This window comes from Aedes aegypti, chromosome 1 (assembly GCF_002204515.2).
Source record: "Aedes aegypti strain LVP_AGWG chromosome 1, AaegL5.0 Primary Assembly, whole genome shotgun sequence".
Taxonomy (NCBI): Eukaryota; Metazoa; Arthropoda; class Insecta; order Diptera; family Culicidae; genus Aedes; species Aedes aegypti.
In genome coordinates this window covers 213464486-213485742 of record NC_035107.1, presented here as the reverse complement: position 1 = coordinate 213485742, position 21257 = coordinate 213464486, and the positions used below count along the sequence as shown (strand labels likewise).

The 21257-nt window shown below is 45.6% G+C and overlaps 1 protein-coding gene across 5 annotated transcripts in view; it reads left to right on the top strand.

Moving 5' to 3' along the window:
- Positions 1–21257, top strand: part of LOC5576283 (baculoviral IAP repeat-containing protein 6) — a 104157-nt gene that overhangs the window by 68403 nt on the left and 14497 nt on the right. For all 5 annotated transcript variants that reach the window (XM_021857500.1, XM_021857498.1, XM_021857495.1 and 2 more), the window contains 4 exons: positions 8600–9023; positions 9156–12509; positions 20174–20849; positions 20926–21169. In XM_021857500.1, the coding sequence (XP_021713192.1) occupies positions 8600–9023; positions 9156–12509; positions 20174–20849; positions 20926–21169 (4698 nt within the window). The remainder of the gene's footprint in view (positions 1–8599; positions 9024–9155; positions 12510–20173; positions 20850–20925; positions 21170–21257) is intronic.

Sequence of the window (21257 nt, the reverse complement as noted above, 5' to 3'; positions counted from 1 at the left end):
GAAAAAAAAATCATACTCTATCGTTAAAATAAAAAATGTGAATTTTTGGTGTTTCTACTAAGAGTGTTGAAAAATCTTATTATCAAACAGAGTTCACATGATTTTTACTACATAAACTAGGTTTTTCAAAATGCTTTGTGACAAAAACTACTTCATTTCATCAGTTTTATCTTATTTTGCTGACAAAAAAATAATTTGTGAAAATTGTATGAATATTTTGTAGGAATTTGTATATGTGCACGGTGAATGGAGGCCGCACGGTGACTGGTGACTTAACGGTAACTTTATTTCTACCCTAACCGAATTTTGCACTCCTCAGCATATAGCTTGGAACTTTCACCTACCTCGTTATTTTATTTTTTTAAGTTTCATATATTTTTTTTGTGAGAGGTTAGGCTCGGTGGGACTCTAGTTAAAGTTATTTACGCCTTAATTATTCTATTTTTGTGTACATTTACTGATTTTTTCTGAAATTATGTGTTCTATTTCGCAATTTGGTTCACTGATTTTTATTATTTTATAAGGTCCAAGATAAAAGGAATCTAGTTTTCTTCTATTTTCATTTTTTAAGAAAATCATGTCGTTAATTGCAACTTTAATGGGATTTATGTTATTATCAAACTCTTTTTTTCTTCGGTATTTATGCTCCAATAATTTTTGTTTTACTATTTCATGTGACTTTTCAAGTTTAAACTTTAATTCATTACTGAATGATTCAAAGTTATAAATGGGTTCATTACTATTTTCTAATACGTCTTGCGGGAGAGAAGCCTTTCTGCCAAATATCAACTCAAATGGGGTAAAATTATGATCTGTGTGCGGGGTTGTGTTGTATGAGAATTCATAATATTTGATCCAATCATCCCAATCAGACTGATGCTCATTGGTGAACGATCGCAGATACTCATTAAGGCATCTGTGATTTCTCTCCAATGAACCAATAGATTGAGGGTGATATGGTGTTGAAAAGGTTTGCTTAATTTGGAGTAACTTACTAATCTGTTCAAGTACTTCATTGTTATATAGCACACTATTACGATAATGTCGAGCAGGAAAGTAGGCCGTTTCATGACAGATTGGCTTGATGAAAATCAGCCTATTACGATGAGTTCTTTACAATGCAGCGAATCCTCCAAAGATACAGAATCTGCCGCATAGCGCTATGAAGGATCATGCGCGAGAACAGCTTTCCCGGGAAGCCCACAAGACTGATTAGAGCGACGATGGACGTTGTGCAGTTGTGTGTGAAGATTTTGGGCGAACACTACAGTTCGTTAGAATGCCGTTGGGGATTAAGACAGGGTGATGGACTTTCGTGCGTGCTGCTTAACATTGTGTTTCATGCGGAGAGCCGAGTTTTTACCAGATCTAGTCAATTTGTATGTTTTGCTGATCATCTGGATATTGTGAACGCATCATTCTAACACAAAGTACAATTTAATAGTTTCGAGCATACCATGGTTCGTCTAGGAAGGAAGTAGTGTAACGATAGACGATAGAGATACGATCGATGTGGTTGAAGAATTCGTTTAACACGGATCCTTGCTAAATGCTGATGTTGGGAGGACAACCCTATCCCAGTAAAAGACACAACCGCAACAAATTAGCAAGACTCTTCCGCTGACAGCCATCAGCTAGTGACGGATTTCATGAGAAGTTATAAGGTGGAATTAACACATTCGTCGCATGGTTCTCTTCCTATAGTGATGTTTTTAATCGAAACGCGTCCAAGTTGCATGACGCCACGAAAGTAAGTGCGTTTACTCCTACGTAAGCTCAGCCCACAGAATCACGAGCGTTATAACAGTTGCCGAAAACTATTCGGGACTTCACTTTCGCCAAGACCGTAGAGAAGCTGAAGGCGCTTTTCGGTGCAACCATTTCCATCTTTCGGCGGCGCTACAACTGTCTACAAACAACCAAAGCAGACAGTGAAGATTATCTCGCCTATTCATGCAAGGTGATTTCAAGTGTTTGGCATTTTGTTATGGACTCAAATCGAAGCAATATGCGGAGATCCGAATGCGGCTTATCAACAAACTGAATAAAGCAAAGGATCTTTGGAGAGTGAGATGGTTGAACAGTGCAACAGCCTGGAACCTCGAACAGGACACCGTGCTTGTGGAGAATTCGTCAACAGTGAATTTTGTAGCCCACAATAAGCGAAACAAGCCATACCGGTCTAACAGCGACATCCCTTCTCGAGATCAACCTCAAACACCCTGCTGGTCCTGTGGCGGGATGCATTTCAGCAAGGATTGTCGGTTCACAAGTGTCGTAACTGCGGGAAACAGGGCTACCAAGAAGGGTACTGCTCTTGTTTCTCATTGAAATACTCATCCAGTGCACCTAGTTCGAAAAAAAAAACAAGTACGAAGAACAAGAAAAAGTAACGGAAGCAGTCGACGAAATCAGTGACAGTCCGAAACATCTGGCTGCAACTGGTCACGGGATCCGATGTGTCGATCATTTCGCACCGGTCGTTGATCAAGCTTGGTCGACCGCAAACGAAAACTGCAAGCTAGAACAGCGTCCGGAGACTCTCTTGATCTTGTTTTGGAGTTGCAGTGTGGCATCACCCTAAACCAGTGAATGAAATTATCGCGGAAATGAGACGAAAATAGGTATTTTTCAAGCAACTCGACAATTAGTTGCCGCCTTCATCTGCGAGAAACTGATTTCGTGAACTGCTATAATTGTTGATCATTGTACTGACGAAAAGCCAAGATCGATCCGATCATATGCACTGATCCAACTTTATCGGCTTCAAACTTATCGCGATAATTATCACAAGCGAAATAGTAAAAATGTTTGCCGCCGACGGGGTTCGAACCCATATCCATGAGCAAAAAAGTTTAAAAAAACGCGCGTGCACCATAACCACTCGACCACGCCAGCCGAACAAAGGGAGATAGAAATTTGGTATATAAGAGCTACATGCGGAAGCGAATGTCACTCAAAAGGACGAAACAAGAGTAGAAAAGAAGGAAGCCAACTTCTCGTTGCTGGTGCTAATATGAATTCACTGCTGATGCAGATCTTGTGAGAATTTCGTAAATTTTGCCTTATGAAAGGTGGAACGATTATTGCAATGCGAACACTTTTTATGTATCGTTTTAGCCAGAGTCTATGGATGGAGAGTTGCGCGAAGAGACTTCTTTGAATGGTTGTTCTTCTTCGTCTTCGAAAATAGTCCCTATCTATTTTGCTGGTCTGCTCGATAGGTAGACGGTTTGACAGTTCGATAGGTAGATTTGGTTTCACTCTTCGCGCAACTCTCCATTCATAAACTCTGGTTTTGGCATCATTCCACATCAAGGGGTCGATAGGCGCGTGGTGTACGCTCGGGCCTATCGATCGCAATGTTCTTGGTACGATTCCAGGTTGCCGCGAAAACTATTTTTGTTTTCAAATTTCGGTTTCATAAGGCAAATTTATGAATTTCAACCCGATTCCTTGTGCGAATTTTCATAAGGGGTTCCTATGTTTATCGATAGTCCATTTGCCTGAGTGTAGGATATTATCGCACGTCTCTTTCCTTCGGAAAATCGACTTGAGCGATAGGCTTATGATTGTCGCCGTGACCGATAATTTCACTCCCTGCCCTAAACAAAGTCACGAAACAGGGTAAGTGTTACGTTGCCGCTCCTAAAGTTCAGCTTGACATTTTGAGGATTATTCTCATGGATATGTTTGAATTGTAGAACCAATCAATCACATCGTTCTGCAACCAAGTGACCGTTGAGGAGACCCAAGAAGTTGCCGATCTTCGTGCTCAGTTTCCCAACGTTTTTACTACAAAATTTACAACAAAACTCCTGTTCAGTCGGTGCTGAAGGACACTCCAAAACTGGTTGTTTCGACCCAAACGACCGGTTGCGTACAGCACGGAGAGCGCGGTGGAGGAGGAACTTCATCGGTTCGAGAGTTTGGGAATCCTGAAAAATGTCAGCTTCTCCGACTGGGCGGCCCCAATAGTTGTCGCCTTTCAACAAATAATGGACACAATGCTCGCTGGAATGAAGTTCACTGTTCATTATTTAGATGACGTTCTGGTCGGAGGACGCACCAAAGCAGAACATCAACAAAATCTCCAAAAATTCTCGCTCGCTTACAGGAATTTGGCTTCACGGTGCGCATTGAATAAAGTACCTTCAGTATACGCCAAGTGAAGTAGCCAGCTATGCCCATAGATTCCCCGACGGATCTGTGAAAGCCATCTACCATGTGTCCCGTAGCTTGACTGCTGCTGAAACAAATTACTGCCAAGTGGCGAAAGAAGGCCTAGCACCAGTGTTTGCCATTACTCGGTTCCACCGGATGTTGTTTGGTAGAAAATTTACCCTGAAAACCGATCACAAGCCGTTACTTCAAATTGTGGCCTGGAAAAAGGGCATTCCCACCGGGTCTACCACAAAAGGCCGAATCACAAAAGGCCGAATCACATAAGGCCGAAAGCACAGAAGGCCGAAACATACAAAAGGCCGAATCACAGAAGGCCGAATCACAGAAGGCCGAATCACAAAAGGCCGAATCACAAAAGGCCGAATCACAAAAGGCCGAAGCACAAAAGGCCGAATCACAGAAGGCCGAATCACAAAAGGCCGAATCACGGAAGGCCGGAATTTTAAAATAAATTTTAGTGAAAGCCACAAACATTCAACACATTTTTCTACAATATTATGGACATTTTTACAGTAGGGTTAGCGGGACAAGACGCACAAGTAACATTACTAGCTGAATAAGAGTGTATGGTTAGTGTTTTTTGGGTGTGTCAACTGGTGTATTCTTAGCTGACACACCCAAAATGAATTCTATAATTGAAGCTTAAGTAGTCGCGCTGTTGTATTTTGTACAACATAAGTGTAAAAACCTCGCGAAAACTGGAAGGGTATACAGTGCCTGTTCGATTTTGGCAACATGACAAAAAATTTCATGTTGCCAAAATTGAACCGTTCCAAAATTTAATAATTGTTTTTATTAAAACTTGTATTACCGTAATAATGACCACAAATTAAATTTCTTCTTCTTCTTCTTGGCATTACGTCCTCACAGGGACAAAGCCTGCTTCTCAGCTTCAATGTGCAATTCCACAGTTGTTAACTCAGAGCTTTCTTTGCCAAAGTTGCCATTTTCGCATTCGTATATCGTGTGGCAGGTACGATGATACTTTATGCCCAGGGAAGTCAAGGAAATTTCCATTACGAAAAGATCCTGGACCGACCGGGAATCGAACCCAGACACCTTCAGCATGGCTTTGCTTTGTAGCCGCGGACTCTAACCACTCGGCTAAGGAAGGCCCCACAAATTAAATTTACCTATTTTGAATATGGTAAACTTAGTATTCTTATGATCACTTAAACACTTGTTATACCCTATCTCAGCAATCATTCTCCTACTTGTTGCGTAAAAGACTATGTTGGCATTATACCGGGCAAACGCTTGCTGTCCGAACTCGCTGTCGCTCGTCGGACCTAAAAATGGAAAAACATCCTCTGTTTGCATTATACCGGGCAAACACCTGGATTTGCTAATTGCATGACACCGAATAGATGCTATACACAACCATCGGATATCGGAGACTTCGGCGGCCTTCTGCCGCCTCAGTTCCTCTATCCTCAATGTGGCTTCGCCGCTTGTAAGTTTTGCACTGTTTACTGACATGACTGCATTTAACAAAGCATGGACTTGTTCTTTTCATATCCAAGCTTTATTTTGTGATTTGGCTTTTTGTGATTCGGCCTTGTGTGATTCGGCCTTTTGTGATTCGGCCTTTTGTGATTCGGCCTTTTGTGATTCGGCCTTTTGTGATTCGGCCTTTCGTGATTCGGCCTTTTGTGATTCGGCCTTTTGTGATTCGGCCTTTTGTGATTCGGCCTTCTGTGATTCGGCCTTCTGTGATTCGGCCTTCTGTGATTCGGCCTTCTGTGCATTCGGCCTTTTGTGGTAGGCTAGAAGGTATTCGGCCTTTTGTGATTCGGCCTTCTGTGATTCGGCCTTTTGTGATTCGGCCTTCTGTGATAATCCCTTCCCACCTACACTGCCAACAGGCTCCAGCGAAGAGCCCTTACGCTTCTTCTCTACGACTTCAAAATTTGTTACGTCTCCACCGACAGCTTCGATCACGCGGACGTACTATCAAGTCAAGACTAATCAATAGCCACGTTCGGCCCGCAGAAGAACATGTTATTGCCTCTCTAGAGTTGGAACACAGCGTTCCAACCACCATCAATGAATCTATGCAAACTCTTGTTCAATGTCCTTCAAGGGGCAACCCAAAAAGACCACTGCTTACTTCGAACCATACGTTACGTCAATGAAGGTTGGCCATCGGATAAATAAAATTATAGCTGATCCAGTCATCGAGCAATTTCATCTACGTCGTGAATGTGTTTCCATCGTTGCTGGATGCAATCCTTGTCGTAATGCTCCGGATGGAAAGTCTCCTGGTGAATTACTGTACGGAAGGGCGGTACAAACATCTTTGGAACTACTCCGGCCATACAAAAAGTCAACAGATGAACAAGAGAAACAATTCAATCGGAAGCACGGAGCGAAAGCTCGCGAGTACCATCCTCACGATCTCGTCTGAGCTAAAGTATATTCAGCACACAATCTGACAGCCTGGAAGAGTGATTGAGCGTATCGGCAGCGTCATGTATAATGTTTGGCTATCATCGAAGCAGAATCTAACACGATCCCTCTGCATTTGATTGCACTGTGAGTCTAAAGGCAGCGAGCAAAACAGCAGTGCAACAGCAAACACCCAAGTCCCGCTATCAATACTCCTGAACAATGGGGGTCTTCGAAGTACTATAACGGACACCGCAGATGAAAGTAGTCAGCCACCTATACCATTACCGACTGCGCTGACCTGAATACCATAGTTACGAGTCGCCTCCCTAACCATATCACGTATCGCAACAGCTGATAACAACGTTATGGTACAAGGAGGCTATCTCGGAGGGTCGCTCTGGAGAGCGTTGCCGAAATCAATGGTGGAGAAACACGGGTATGCACCGAGAAAATTCTACGGAAAAAAGATCAAATTGAGAAAGAGTTTGCTGGCAAGCAATTTTGAAATGGTTCAGAGATTCGAGGTCACCTCGGAATCTCATAAAAGCGTCCTCTGAAGTACCTTGGTGTGATGATCGACGACTAGTTGAACTTCAACAGCTCCATGACTGCCTGCGAGAAGACGGTGCAGACAGCTAACATGGTAGGTCTTCTGGTGAGCGTACGGGGTACCGCCCTGGGCTGCGGTGTTGAGAACCGAGAGAAGCTGGTGTGAACGTTCCAGCTTATAGCCATGAGTAGCGGGCGCTAACCGCCCATATCGTCGCAAGCTATATACATTAACAATGGGGTGATCCCCATCTGCATTACTCTGAGGACGTGGATTGCTACTAGCGGAGAGACAGGTATTATCAGGTTGAACACGATGGCTTAGTGGCATCAGGAGAGGGACGCAGTTCAAATCAGGATATGAATACTTCCGAGAACATCTACATACATTCGAACACGTAGAGTCTCCTCTTTGTCGAGTCTGCTCAAATAACGCAGAGACAACGGGGATGTTATATTTGACTGCCCTCGAATCAGGGATATACGAAGCCAGGAGTTGCAGGCGTAATAAAGCCAGACCACATCGTGCAGGAAAGTTCATGGAATGCAATGAGCAGAAAGATAACGCAGGTTACATCACCTCTCCAAAGAAGATGGTTTGAAGACCAGAGCCGCGATCGGAGTAGACTAGAGTCACCGCCGGGGAATAGGTCGCGTAGACCGGGCACCGTCAATAAGGAGCGGGTCATTTGGCATATACAGAATCCTTGCCCTTTTTTCAAAAATGGTTGTTCTTGAAAAAAATATACCAAATGACCCACACCTCCCACAACGTACCTGGGAATCGGAAGTCATCCGCCTCCTGGAATAACAGAAAACCTGTCCGACCAGCATTGAGATGACGTATTCGGAAGAATTTTCGTTCTAGGTCCACCGCCGGAAACTTGTGAAGTTCACGAAGTATATCCGGCAAATGGTCGTCGGGGCACGTATAAACTGGAAGTTGCCGTCCATAGGAATCGAAGGACCGATTTGGTCCTGCCAGGATAGCATCAGTTCGCAAAACCTTCCACCGCCGGGGAGTTTTTTTTTTTCGAAATAGAACAGATCCATCACCGGGGATCATTCCAAGTAGTACATAGTGTATTACCTATTAGAGTCGTAGGAGCGCCAATGAACCAGAAGCTATTGTCCAGCCAGAATCGCTGGACCGACTTTGGCATTCTTCCGGCTAAAATTGGTTCGAGCGGTGTTCCTTCGTCGGGACACTCTCTTCCGGAATTGGCTTGCTTCATCATCAGAGATTAAGCCGAGTAGCACCGATCGTAATAAATCACATGTTTTGGTTTGCCTCTATTGATTACTCAAGTGATACATTTATCTTCCAAAACTAAGTGAAACTAATCTTGAGTATGCATATGTAACTAAAAATTAATTATTTTCACCCCTATTCCACTAACAAGGCTTATTTTGAATTATTTTTAATGGATCAAAAAGTGTTCCTGTCTAATCTCCTTCATTGTATCACTTCCAGGCTGCGATTGGTTGAACGAAATATCCATCACCGTTCGCTCGACCCGCCAGGTGTACAAAATCGAGAACGAACGCGCCCAACGGCTAGCCATGCTGGACTCCAATCTGCTGCTGCGAAATTTGCTTAAGCTGCTCTACAGCGCAGACGAAGCCGTCCACATGCACCAGAGCGTGATCTTCGACATACTGATTTGGATTGTGTCGATCCGGCTGGTGCGCTATCGGTATCCGAAGAACCCATTTGCGAAGAAGGTCGTTCCCGCGACGGAGGTTAAGGACGTTGCGTCCAGCGATATCAACGTACAGCAGTCGGAGTGCATTCAGATTGTGGAACGCCATCTGGAGGAAATCATTCGCCATTGTGTGGTGAGGGGCAACCGGAGCATTGCACACAAGTGCGTCAAGTTCGTGAGCGTGGCTTTGGAGTAAGTAATGGACTTTCAGAGTAGTTGTATGTTTGGGGATGGCGTTCGGGGAAGTGACATTCGGGGTAGTGTCAATGAATCCATCCCTGCTATGAGTTCTAGGTACTAATCTTTCTCAATTCTCATTTTCAGAGGAGCCCAGAACATGATCGACAAGGATGTGTGCAACTCGTTTGAAAAGTCACTGAAACAGGCGATCATCACTTGCCTGCCGGAGATCATCCACTCGAACCATGCAGGAGCGCTGCGCTGGTTCACGTTGTTGATTTCCGGAACATCCACGTGCGATTCCCACGGGCCCATTTCGGAGAAGTGCATTTCGCTGCTGAAGGATGTTGCCAGTGAGATGCGAAAGCGGAGCAATCCCTACACAGCGCTGCTTCGGACGCGCTTTGGACTGTACGGATCACCGTTCGAGTCGGAAATATTCGATTCGCAACCGTTGACGTCCAAGAACACGAATGTAACGTACACTTGCTCGATAACGAAAACCACCGGAACGGGTGCGAACAACCAATCGATCGATTTGCGATCGGTGTGCATCGCGGATGGGTCCGAGTTGAAGTTCCTGCCGTTGCAATTGAGGCGCAGGGGAATCGGTAATCATTTCAAGGGATTGCTGGAAGTAGAACCTCTACACTATGTGTGCAGTTCGACGTCGGATGCGACACGGCTAGAAAACGTCGACGCCAACAATATGCAGGCCACCAACATCATTGATGATTTCCTGATGGAGAACACAGCTCAGAACAACATCGAGCCGGTACAGAACCACATCAAGTTGGACGAGAAGGAGAATCTGGACGACGATATGATGAACAACGTCAAGAACATTCTGGTGGATAAGATCTTCTATTCAGCGTTGAAGAAACACAAGATGAAGGATGACTTCATCAACGAAGCGAAAAAGTCGGCCGAGGAAATCGAAATCGATCCACAAAATGAGAGCTTTAGTGAAATTGGAGGCTGGGGCCCGTCGAACGAACCAAGGATGGTCTTTGTCGGTGGTAACGTCACTGATGCCTCCTCGATCATAGAGGAAAAGCCGCAAGCATCGATCACCTTGAACAACAAAATCCAAGAATTTTTTGAAGATAGCAATGCCGACGAAAACGCAAATGGGCTGCCATGGCACAAGCTGCTCAGCACGCCCCCGAAGCAGATGATCGTCGTGGAACGGATGCACTCCGGAGCGATGCGTTACATAACGCTAGACTTTGGCGCGCCCATCATGTTGACTGATTTGATCATTCCTGCGTGCTCGGATCTGGCTTCGCTGTTCATCGATATCTGGTGTTTCGAGGAGGAAGCCGACAGTGTGCGATTGGTGGTTTCCCAAGACATTGGATCGCGGACACTGGTTCTGAGTGATCTGCAACCTCCGCCGATATGTCGTTACTTGAAAATCACCATCACCGGACGGTACGGAATGTCCGCAACACGGTGTCGCATTCCCATGGGATCATTCTACGGCCATATCGTCATCCTAGATCGAGAGGGATATGCCGATCCCGTCATGAAGTATCTGAAAAACAAGAAAAACAATCTGCCCGCTCAGGTCAAAATTCTCAAAGCACTGTACGAAGACGTTCACTGCCGATACTGTCTGTCTAGCAGTAAGCTCATGGATTTGCTACAACCACTGATCAACAGCGAATCCTCCAATATTGCCCACATGCAAGCATTCCTCAACCGCATCAAAGAGAACAACGGTGACCAAACCGGGCCTGGCCACTCCAACACATCTGCGTTCCAGGACAACGCCAAAGTATACGCCGTCTACGAGGAATGCATGGCCTTCCAACACCAACTCAATGTCATCAAACGGGTCATCGATCGGATCAAAATCCCAGCCTCCCTGTCGGATCTTCCGAAGCAACTCAAACCTGGTGCCGCTGACCTGTCACCGATCTACACCGACAAGCTGCGCGTTCTAAGCGAATGCCTTATCGAAACGCTTCTTCATCTAATCACAACATACGGCGTCCAGAACGTGGCCAACATTTATCCGTACTTCGATTTGGAAACTTGCAACCTTCTGTTCGACACCCTGGTCATCAATGGGGACACCCACATCCAGCTGGCGACCTGCTCGATGCTGGTCCGGATGTGCTGCTTCCAATCGTGGTGGGGAGAATTCCTCGCCGATAAGTTCCTTAAACTGTACTCGTCGCAAAACAGTCGCATTTTCCCGCAGGATCGGGTCTTTTTCCTTCTGACGTACCTTGGCCGCAAGAGCATCTCGATGGGAAGCTGCCGTTCGATAGTGATCGACGCGATTCTAAAGAGCCTGGCGACCCTCCTTGCCCCCTTGTCGCAAAACAGTGCCAGCGGGCTCAACATTTGGTGCAACACGGATCTGAATCTTCTCGGGTGGATCTTGCTGTTCCTCTCCGTTTGCCTGGACGATGGGATGGCCGATGGCAAAAAGGACCAAAGTAACATACGGTGGGATTTCATGTCCGGTGAAACGGACATGGTTAAAGCGCGGCTAAACATGGGAAGTGGTGGACTACGAACCTTAACCAGGACGTTCAAGAAACGGTTCCTGCAGAGCAAGCATTACAGCTCCGGTTTGACCGGGGGCAATGGCAATGCCGTAACCGAGAAGATGTACATGATGAACTCGGATCCCCTGCAAACCCCGGCCAGCAAGCTGGAGATGGCACTGAAGCAGCACGAGAATCAGCTGAAAAAGCTGCAGAACAGTGTCAAACAATCGTTTGGAGATTACTTCAACGAAATTACCAAAGCAAAATCAGTCAGACTTCCAGGTGGAGAGGGAGGTTCGCGGAGTTCCCAGTCCGGAAGTAGCGGTAGCGGATCGAAAGATACCAGCTCCGACAGCAGTACAAATGATAATGAAACGGCTTTTGACAAGGGTCTGAAGTCGCTCAAGATCGGTAACATAATTGTGGTGATTCGCGGATTGATTGGGTTGATCCTGAGTATGGATTTTACCTGCAACATGGATCTTTTCTTGATCACCTGCAAAATTATCGCACGATTGGTACTTGCCTGTAGACCCGTTGTCCAGTTGTCCAAGATCATCACCACCAATCAGCTGCTGCAACTTGTGCGAATAGCCGTTTGGGAGAACCAGCAACAGCCGTGGGCTGTCCATGCGATCACTTGCCTGCTGCAGGACGTGCTGGAAGCGGATAAAAACTACAAGGATGACGAGAACGATTCCGGAAATTCTTCCGGCGACGAAGCAACCACCTCTTCGGAAGCAGGCGCCTCCGCACGGCCTCCGGTGCCCGATACGGCCTTCAAACCCGTACAGCACACCGTCCAAGTGTCCAAGGACATCAGCTACGCGGACGCGGTGAAAAATCAGCTCCCGTCGCTGATGGAGTGCGACGACGCCGACATGGAGGACATCCTGATTCTGGACGACATACTGGAGCGGGAGAAGCGGGTCTTCAAGAAGGACGCCAGTGCAACCGTCGGCAACGGACGGAATGGAATGACCTTCCTGTACAAGTAAGTATCACGAGTTTTCGGCTGTGCATGGCTGGTAGTAGGTCTTTTTAGAGACTTAGTCTCTATTTCAATGTAAGTCCCTAAAAAGTCTCTTTTTAATGAAAGTTTTAAAAATTCTATATATTAACCAAAACTATCTCTATGGCAGTGCTGTTGCATGTCAACATTTTGGGAAAATTAAAATCTTTTAACCTATTGTAATTTGGAAAAGGCAAAATCTTCAAAAAATGTTTCGATTACTTCTTCCACGAGGAAGGATGATATTAGCTATTATTAAATTCTCAAATTTCAATAATTGGTACGGAGAGCCTTCACTCCGCCACCAATGATGGCGTAAGATTAATAACTCTCGCTGCAGCAGCACCTACTTTACACGCAAAGACATCCGGAAGCACACCCGGATGCACTCAAATGAAGAGTTCTGCAACCAAATAGACCACGTTTTGGTAGACGGCTGGCAATTCTCGGATATCATCGATGAGAGGATCTCCAGAGGTCGGCTCTGATCACTATCTCGTTGTCAGTAGAATTCGTGCACGGTTGTCTACCGTGGCGAACACAAACACAGCGACCGTTGCGTTTCAATATCCAGCGCTTATCGACAGAAGGTTTAGCAGTCAAGTACCGCCAGAAGCTTGATGAGCGAATAAGGGGAACCAACGTAGGCGACAACCTCAACAATCTGTGGGAGTCTTTCCACGGTGTGATGAGCACAGCAGCGCAATAAGTGACAGGTATTGCTCAGAGACGACCCAGAAATGGTTGATCAGGAGTGCCAGAATGTGACGGATGAGAAGAATGTTACCAGAAGTCGGATGTTAGGGTTCGGTACCCAGCAGAATAGAGAGTAGTACAAGGAGCCGAGAAAAGAAATAACCGCAGAAAAAAGGGGATTATCACAGAAGGCCGAATCACAAAAGGCCGAATACCTTCTAGCCTACCACAAAAGGCCGAATGCACAGAAGGCCGAATCACAAAAGGCCGAATCACAGAAGGCCGAATCACAGAAGGCCGAATCACAAAAGGCCGAATCACACATGGCCGTGCTTTGTTAAATGCAGTCATGTCAGTAAACAGTGCAAAACTTACATGCGGCGAAGCCACATTGAAGATAGAGGAACTGAGGCGGCAGAAGGCCGCCGAAGTCTCCGATATCCGATGGTTGTGTATAGCATCTATTCGGTGTCATGCAAATAGCAAATCCAGGCGTTTGCCCGGTATAATGCAAACAGATGATGTTTTTCCATTTTTAGGTCCGACGAGCGACAGCGAGTTCGGACAGCAAGCGTTTGCCCGGTATAATGCCAACATAGTCTTTTACGCAACAAGTAGGAGAATGATTGCTGAGATAGGGTATAACAAGTGTTTAAGTGATCATAAGAATACTAAGTTTAAAAAGAATACTTTTAACCGTACAGTGCCGTTCGATTTTGACTCGGTTTGAATTTGGCAACACGGAAATTTGGCAACACGGCTACAAAGCAAAGCCGTGCTGAAGGTGTCTGGGTTCGATTCCCGGTCGGTCCAGGATCTTTTCGTAATGGAAATATCCTTGACTTCCCCGGGCATAAAGTATCATCGTACCTGCCACACGATATACGAATGCGAAAATGGCAACTTTGGCAAAGAAAGCTCTCAGTTAACAACTGTGGAATTGCTCATTGAACACTAAGCTGAGAAGCAGGCTTTGTCCCTGTGAGGACGTAATGCCAAGAAGAAGAAGAATAAATTTAATTTGTGGTCATTATTACGGTGATACAAGTTTTAATAAAAACAATTATTAAATTTTGGAACGGTTCAATTTTGGCAACATGAAAATTTTTGACATGTTGCCAAAATCGAACAGGCACTGTATACCCTTCCAGTTTTCGCGAGGTTTTTACACTTATGTTGTACAAAATACAACAGCGTGACTACTTAAGCTTCAATTAAAGAATTTATTTTGGGTGTGTCAGCTAAGAATAGACCAGTTGACACACCCAAAAAACACTAACCATACACTCTTATTCAGCTAGTAATGTTACTTGTGCGTCTTGTCCCGCTAACCCTACTGTAAAAATGTCCATAATATTGTAGAAAAATGTGCTGAATGTTTGTGGCTTTCACTAAAATTTATTTTAAAATTCCGGCCTTCCGTGATTCGGCCTTCTGTGATTCGACCTTTTGTGATTCGGCCTTCTGTGATTCGGCCTTTTGTGATTCGGCCTTTTGTGATTCGGCTTTTTGTGATTCGGCCTTTTGTGATTCGACCTTTTGTGATTCGGCCTTCTGTGATTCGGCCTTTTGTATGTTTCGGCCTTCTGTGCTTTCGGCCTTTTGTGATTCGGCCTTTTGTGGTAGACCCGAAAAAAGCACTATGAAAAAGATGTCATTACTGAGAGGCGCCAAACAACATGGAACAAAATGATAAGCGGAGATTTGACTGTCAATGGCGAACGGAGAAAAACAGCGCCATATCCCGTCATGTGCAATGACTGTGAAGGTAACTTGTTGACAGACAATCATGGTGGCTGCCAGATGGAAAGAATACTTTGAGTATCTGTGTAACGGAGAGAACACGAGCGCGCCTTAGAACATATTAACCATCAGCAACGATGGACAAGCTGCGGAGCCCCCGACGCTAGATGAGGTTAGAAGAGCGATCAAGGAGTTGAAGAACTGTAAGGCTGCTGGAAAGGACGCTGACTGAAGGGCCTCATCTGTCCTCGGTATTAGAAGGGACACAGGCTAGAGTGCGCCAATTGACGAGGAATAACGCCCCTCAATTCGGCGTACAAAATAATGTTGCGTGTTCTGTTCAACAGATTGAGGCCGCTGGAGGAGTCCTTCGTCGGAGCGAATGTTTACCTTGCGACAAATCCTTGATAAGTTCTGGGAATACAACTTGCAGACTCACTATCTGTTCATTGATTTCAAGGCGGCGTACGATTCAGTAAAGAGAAATGAGTTATGGCAGATGGCTTATGGAAAAAGGTCGAAAGACAAAACGTCGAAAGGACAAAAGGTCAAAAATGATTTGCTTAGTGGGAAGTTTTTCCTTTGAAAAAAAAATGTTGACCTTCTATCCCTTCATTTTTGTTCTTGGACCTTCTGTCCTTTCCATCTTTTGTCTTTCGGCCCTTTTGTAATAGTTTCATGGCAGATAATGATAGAACACGGATTTATGACGAATCTGATTAGAACTGATTCGTGCAACGTTAGATGGATCGAAATCAAGTGTGCGTGTTGCGCATGAGATTTCGACCTCCTCCGTAACCTTAGATGGATTGGAGCAAGGAGATGCGCTTTCGAATCGTTTGAAGTTTTTGAGCGTAAAGTGCTGCGAACAATACTCGGCGACATCTGGCGGCGTCGCATGAATCATGAGTTGTATCAAGTATATAAAGAAGTGGATATTGTCAAGTTCATAAAACACGGTAGGCTGCGTTGGGCTGGTAAGAATGCCGGAAGAACGACAAGCAAAAATAATGTTCAGTAGAGAATCCAGACGAGGCCGTCAGCTTCGCCTTCATAAAATGTTCCAGCGGTGTTTCACGGGACGCTCAGGAGAATTTCTTCGTGAAATCCTTGAGCACTCCAAGGCATCTATTTCCTGCAATTTCTACAAGTATTTGTGATTTTTTTTCCAGAAAGTATCATATGATTTCCATCAGATAAATTTGACTAATTCTTTTACCAATTTCCCTTGTTATTTGTTAGTACAGGAGATTTTCCAAAGATTTCTAGAGAAGTTCTTCCAAGAAAGCTCATTCTAGAGTTTTTGAAGCAAATGGTTTAGGATTTTCCCAGTGGCAGTGCCTCGCGGAAGCGGAAGTTTGTGGTCTGTTTGAAAAATATTGCCCATTAGGCAGCGTCCATTTATTACGTAACGCTAGAATTGACAAATTTTGTATGAGCCGTAACGCACGAGCATACTCCCCCTTCTCTTAAAGCGTTACGTTATTTGTGAACGGCGCCGTACTATCAGTATTCATAAAAACAGCACTTGGCAACTCTGCACAGGAAATGAAAACAAAACCAACTTTTGTAACAACAAAGTTCGTAATAAATTTGACCTCCCTGAAGCGATGCAGATGCTGTTGGAGACACAGCGAGCCTTATTGTTGAGTCAATCGAGCAGACAACAGCAGATTCTAGACAACATGCCAGCCGGTGATGACGAACAATTGTTGAACCGGGCATCGCTAAACGTAAAACTTCCCACGATCAGTGTGTCGGTTTTCCAAGGGGACCGGAAATCCTGAAGAGACCACGATCCACAACCGAACGCATATAAGAGACTCGGTGAAAATCAGGCTTGATAATGCTCCTCAACATCATTAGAGTTCGGTGAAATACTCTAGAGCAGCGTGCTGCTTTTGCTTCTTTTACACACTGAGTTAAAAATCAATCGATCGTTGTGTCAATGTTGGGAGCAGGTGGAGGTTCGCAAGGCACAGCAGCTTTCTTCATCTGAACGCGTCACGAGATGAGATGGGGCGCTTTGTCGTTCGACTTCCGTTCGACGACTCAATGCCGGCTCTGGGTGAGTCGCTTACTGCAGCAATGCGACGACTGAGAACGATGGAGAGGCGCTTCCAATAAATCCGTATTCCGCGCTTCGCAGAAAATTACGACGGCTAGATGGAACTTCATGGGTGTGCAGACGCCTCCGAAGTGGTGTAAGGATCGGTGATGTATACCCGAACAAGATACCAAGAAGGAAACATCGTCGTGAACTTATTAGCAGCGAAAACTAAAGTGGCACCGCTCAAACAAGTTTCGTTGCCACGACTCGAGCTTAGTGCGGCGTTATTGCTGACAGAACTTACGGATCGTATCACGGAAGCAATATCGCAGCTTACCGAAAAGCATTGGGAGTGGACGAACAGCACGATTGTCCTTCAGTGGCTTTCTGTACACCCACGTAAGTGGAAGACATACGTGGCAAATCGTGCATCAGCAAGTCTCACTTACTTACCTCGTGAGCGTTCCCCTCCAGCGAACAATGAACAGCCACATGAGGAACGGACGGTTAAGGTGATGCACAACGTGACACAGCAGCACAACAACTACCTACTATGCCGATCGGATTATTCTTGAGCGGCTTTCAGATTTCAGTCTGGTAGTCACCGCTAGCGCATGACGGCTCACCATAGTAGCATACCCGAAAGAACTTGAAACTATTGAGAACCAGAGCTACAAGTCCAAAGCCCTGATAAAGGTGGATGGTTGTGATGGTTATGACCGTGGGCATCATGTAAAGAACAAGCGGACAATGCTTATCGTGTCAGCACCGAGGAGGCAGCCCCTCTAACACGATTTAGGTAGCGCAACCCTGGTTAGGTAGCCTATCGAAGACTCTTCACCAACCAAGAATGACAAAAGTAGAGCAAACGGTGGCGACAGAGCAGAACGTGGAGTTGGCTTCATAGTGATTGGGAAGCAGATGAAGCGAATTATTCGGTGGAGACCGGTAAGCGACCAAATCTGTGTGTTGAGAATGAAGGGCAAGTTCATCAACTACAGCCTGATCAGCATATATGAGCCAACGAATGATAAGTCCGATGACATGAAGGATGAGTTATATGAGAGCCTGGATAAGGCCTACAGAGAGTGCCCAAAACAAGACGTCAAGATAGTCATTGGCGACGCAAATGCGCAGATCGGGAAAGAAGATTTCTTCCGACCCGTCATTGGAACGGAAAGCCTTCATTCCGTTACCAATGATAACGGCCTGCGGCTAGTAACCTTCGCTGTTGCTAGAGGGATGGCAATCAACAGTAACTACTTCGCCCGAAAGAATATCCGCAAACACACCTGGCGACACCCGAGTGGCGATGCCTGCTCCAAAATAGACCACGTGCTGGTAGATGGGTGACATTTCTCAGATGTCATGGATGTCAGGACCTTCCGAGGCCCTAATATCGACTCGGACCAATATCTCGTTGTAGCAAAAATTCGGACGCGGTTATCCAGCGTCACGAGTTCCACAACAAACAGAACGCTGCGCTTCAATATACAACGCTTGTCTACTGATGGGGTAGCTGCGCAGTACCGTCAGCAACTAGACGAGTAGTTGGAGGAATCCACGAAGCTGTGACAACAACGGCGCGGGAAGTGATCGGCACTGGTGAACGACGAAGACGAAACGACTGGTTCGATAAGGAGTGCCGGAGAGTGACAGACATGAAAAATGTCGCCAGATGCCGCATGCTTGTGGCCGGTACCCGACAGAACAGAGAGCGGTACAGGGCAGCGAGAGCCGAAGAAAAGCGAATCCACCGCAGAAAGAAAAGGCAACACGAAGAAAGTGTGGTAGCTGACGCTCAAGAAAGCATGACCGGAATGATATGTGGAGATTCTATGCAACGGTCAATGGTGCGTGGCACAATACCGTACCAGTGCCCGCCATGGGCAACGATCGAGAAGGAAATTTGCTGACCGAAAAAACGGCGGTGGCTGCCAGGTGGAAGGAGCACTTTCAGCAATTGTTGAACGGTGACAATGGAAATGTAGCGAGGGACAGGATGAACATAGGTGATGACGATCAAGCTGTGAACCCACCAACCATAGGAGAGGTTAAAAAGGCTATCAGCGAGCTGAAGAACTGTAAGGCTGCTGGGAAGGACGAGATCCCGGTCGGGCTTCTCAAGCACGGAAGCGAGCAGCTTTACCAGTCGATCCACCGAGTACTTCTGAAGGTATGGGAGGACGAAGAATTGCCCACCGGCTGGTTGGATGGCCTCATCCGTCCTATATACAAGAAAGGGCACAGACTGGAGTGTGCCAATTACAGAGGAATTACCCTGCTGAATTCGGCGCACAAAATTCTGTCGCGCAACCTGTTCAACAGTCTGAGACCGTGAGGGCCGTTCGACAACTGATCATATGTTTAGCTTGCGAATGATCCTAGACAAATTCCGGGAGTATAACTTGCAGACTCACCATCTGTTTATTGATTTCAAGGCGGCGCACGACTCAGTGAAAAGAAATGAGCTTTGGCAGATAATGTCTGAAAATGGTTTTCCGGCAAAACTCATTAAGCTGATACGTGCTACGCTGGATGGTTCGAAATCAAGTGTTCGGATCGCAGACGAGGTGTCAACCTCGAAGTGCATGGTTGCAGGTAGAGATAGAGGCATGGTGGTGTAGGTACGAGGTAGTGTTCGATGGGGATGTGTTTGAAGTTGTTGAAGAATGTGTTTACCTTGGAACACTTGTGACATGTGACAACGACGTTTCCCGCGAAGTGAAAAAACGTGTTGCGGAATCGATGGTAGAATTGAATCATTGGCTAAATTCCTAGAGGACTTAGGACATTGTTGAAAAAAAATCTGACATAATAAATAGGGAAACAACTGATGAGATCTCTGAGGTTACTTCTGTGATTATTCTTAGAAAAGTTTCAGGTTGAATTATTATAGTTCAATATCATCTCTTAGTTAGATTCCTTAGGAAATCTTTAAAAATCAGCTCCGTAAATGATCTCCTGAAGAAAACTTTGAAGTAACATCTGAAGCAAACTTTATATTTCTTTGTGTGTGTATTTGTGTTGGTTTATTTTGATTCTTTTTCGGTCTCTTCTTTAAGCGAATGGTCTCCTAGGATCCTATTTTCAAGGCACTTAGTCGCTACCGACCCTGACTGTGAATGAATAGTAAACCACTTAATGTCTTTTCTAGAACTGTATCATCCGCGATGGATGCCCGGCTGGAAACCGGACTGGATACCAATGTGGAAATAACCCTCAGAAGACTGGCCATGAAAGCAACGTTCAACTTAATCGCGAGTCTACCCCAAGTAACCGCAGTAGATCCACTCAACCCGACCCAAATCGAACTTACCGCGTGGCCGGAATCGATCGTTGAGGCTTGGTCCGGTGAGGAATACCAACAAGGTCTAGAGACCAACACCATGCTGACGGAGGTGTTCGATAACATTCTGTGCGACCTGCACTTGGTAGACTCCTGGTTGAACCTGGAAAAGATCCTACAGCTTTGGTTGACCCTCAATGGGGAAACGCTTGAGCAGGTCCCCGGTAGCAATGCGCCCGGCTTGAATGCGTACTCGTTTCCGAAAATACCGTTCGGGGATCGCGCCGTGCACGGTTTACTGAAGGCACTGGCCACGCATCCCAACATCAAACTGCGGGCGTGGTGCCTGGGATTCCAGTGCTTGATCCTGGCATGTAAACCACACTTCGAAGCGGACTACATAGACTCCACTTCGACCACCAGCGACAATCATTTCCGCAAGATGGGCAACCTGATTGTGGGTGACGAGAACTTCGAAAAAATGCTGCTACGCTTCTTTTCCGGCGTGGATCAATCGATTTCGTCGTTGGATAGTAATCGATATGTAAGTTTTAAAGAGAATGATTGAAGCTTGATTGATTCTAATAATATAATTATCTGCGATGTATTTTCTTTAACAGGCTGGCCCAACGGTGTGCAAGCTGGTGCTGGAATTGTTCATCTGGCTCGAGCTAAAGTGCAATGTGAAGGAAAAGTTGAAAGAGATCCTGTTGAAGGTTATACTGCATCTGGTGCAGTTTGGTGGTGCAATTTCCAGTCAACAAGGTCCAATCGATGCCCAAAGTCAGCTGATCAAGGAGCTGTTGTCGTTTTCGTACGATAAAAGTGACCTCGGGGTGGCCATGAGTATAATCGAGTGTGTATGTAAGTATTAGTCGGTATCAACCCCCTTAATGGATGCTAAAACTTCAATTCAACATTATCATCAGTCTATTGAACATTCTTTTTGAAA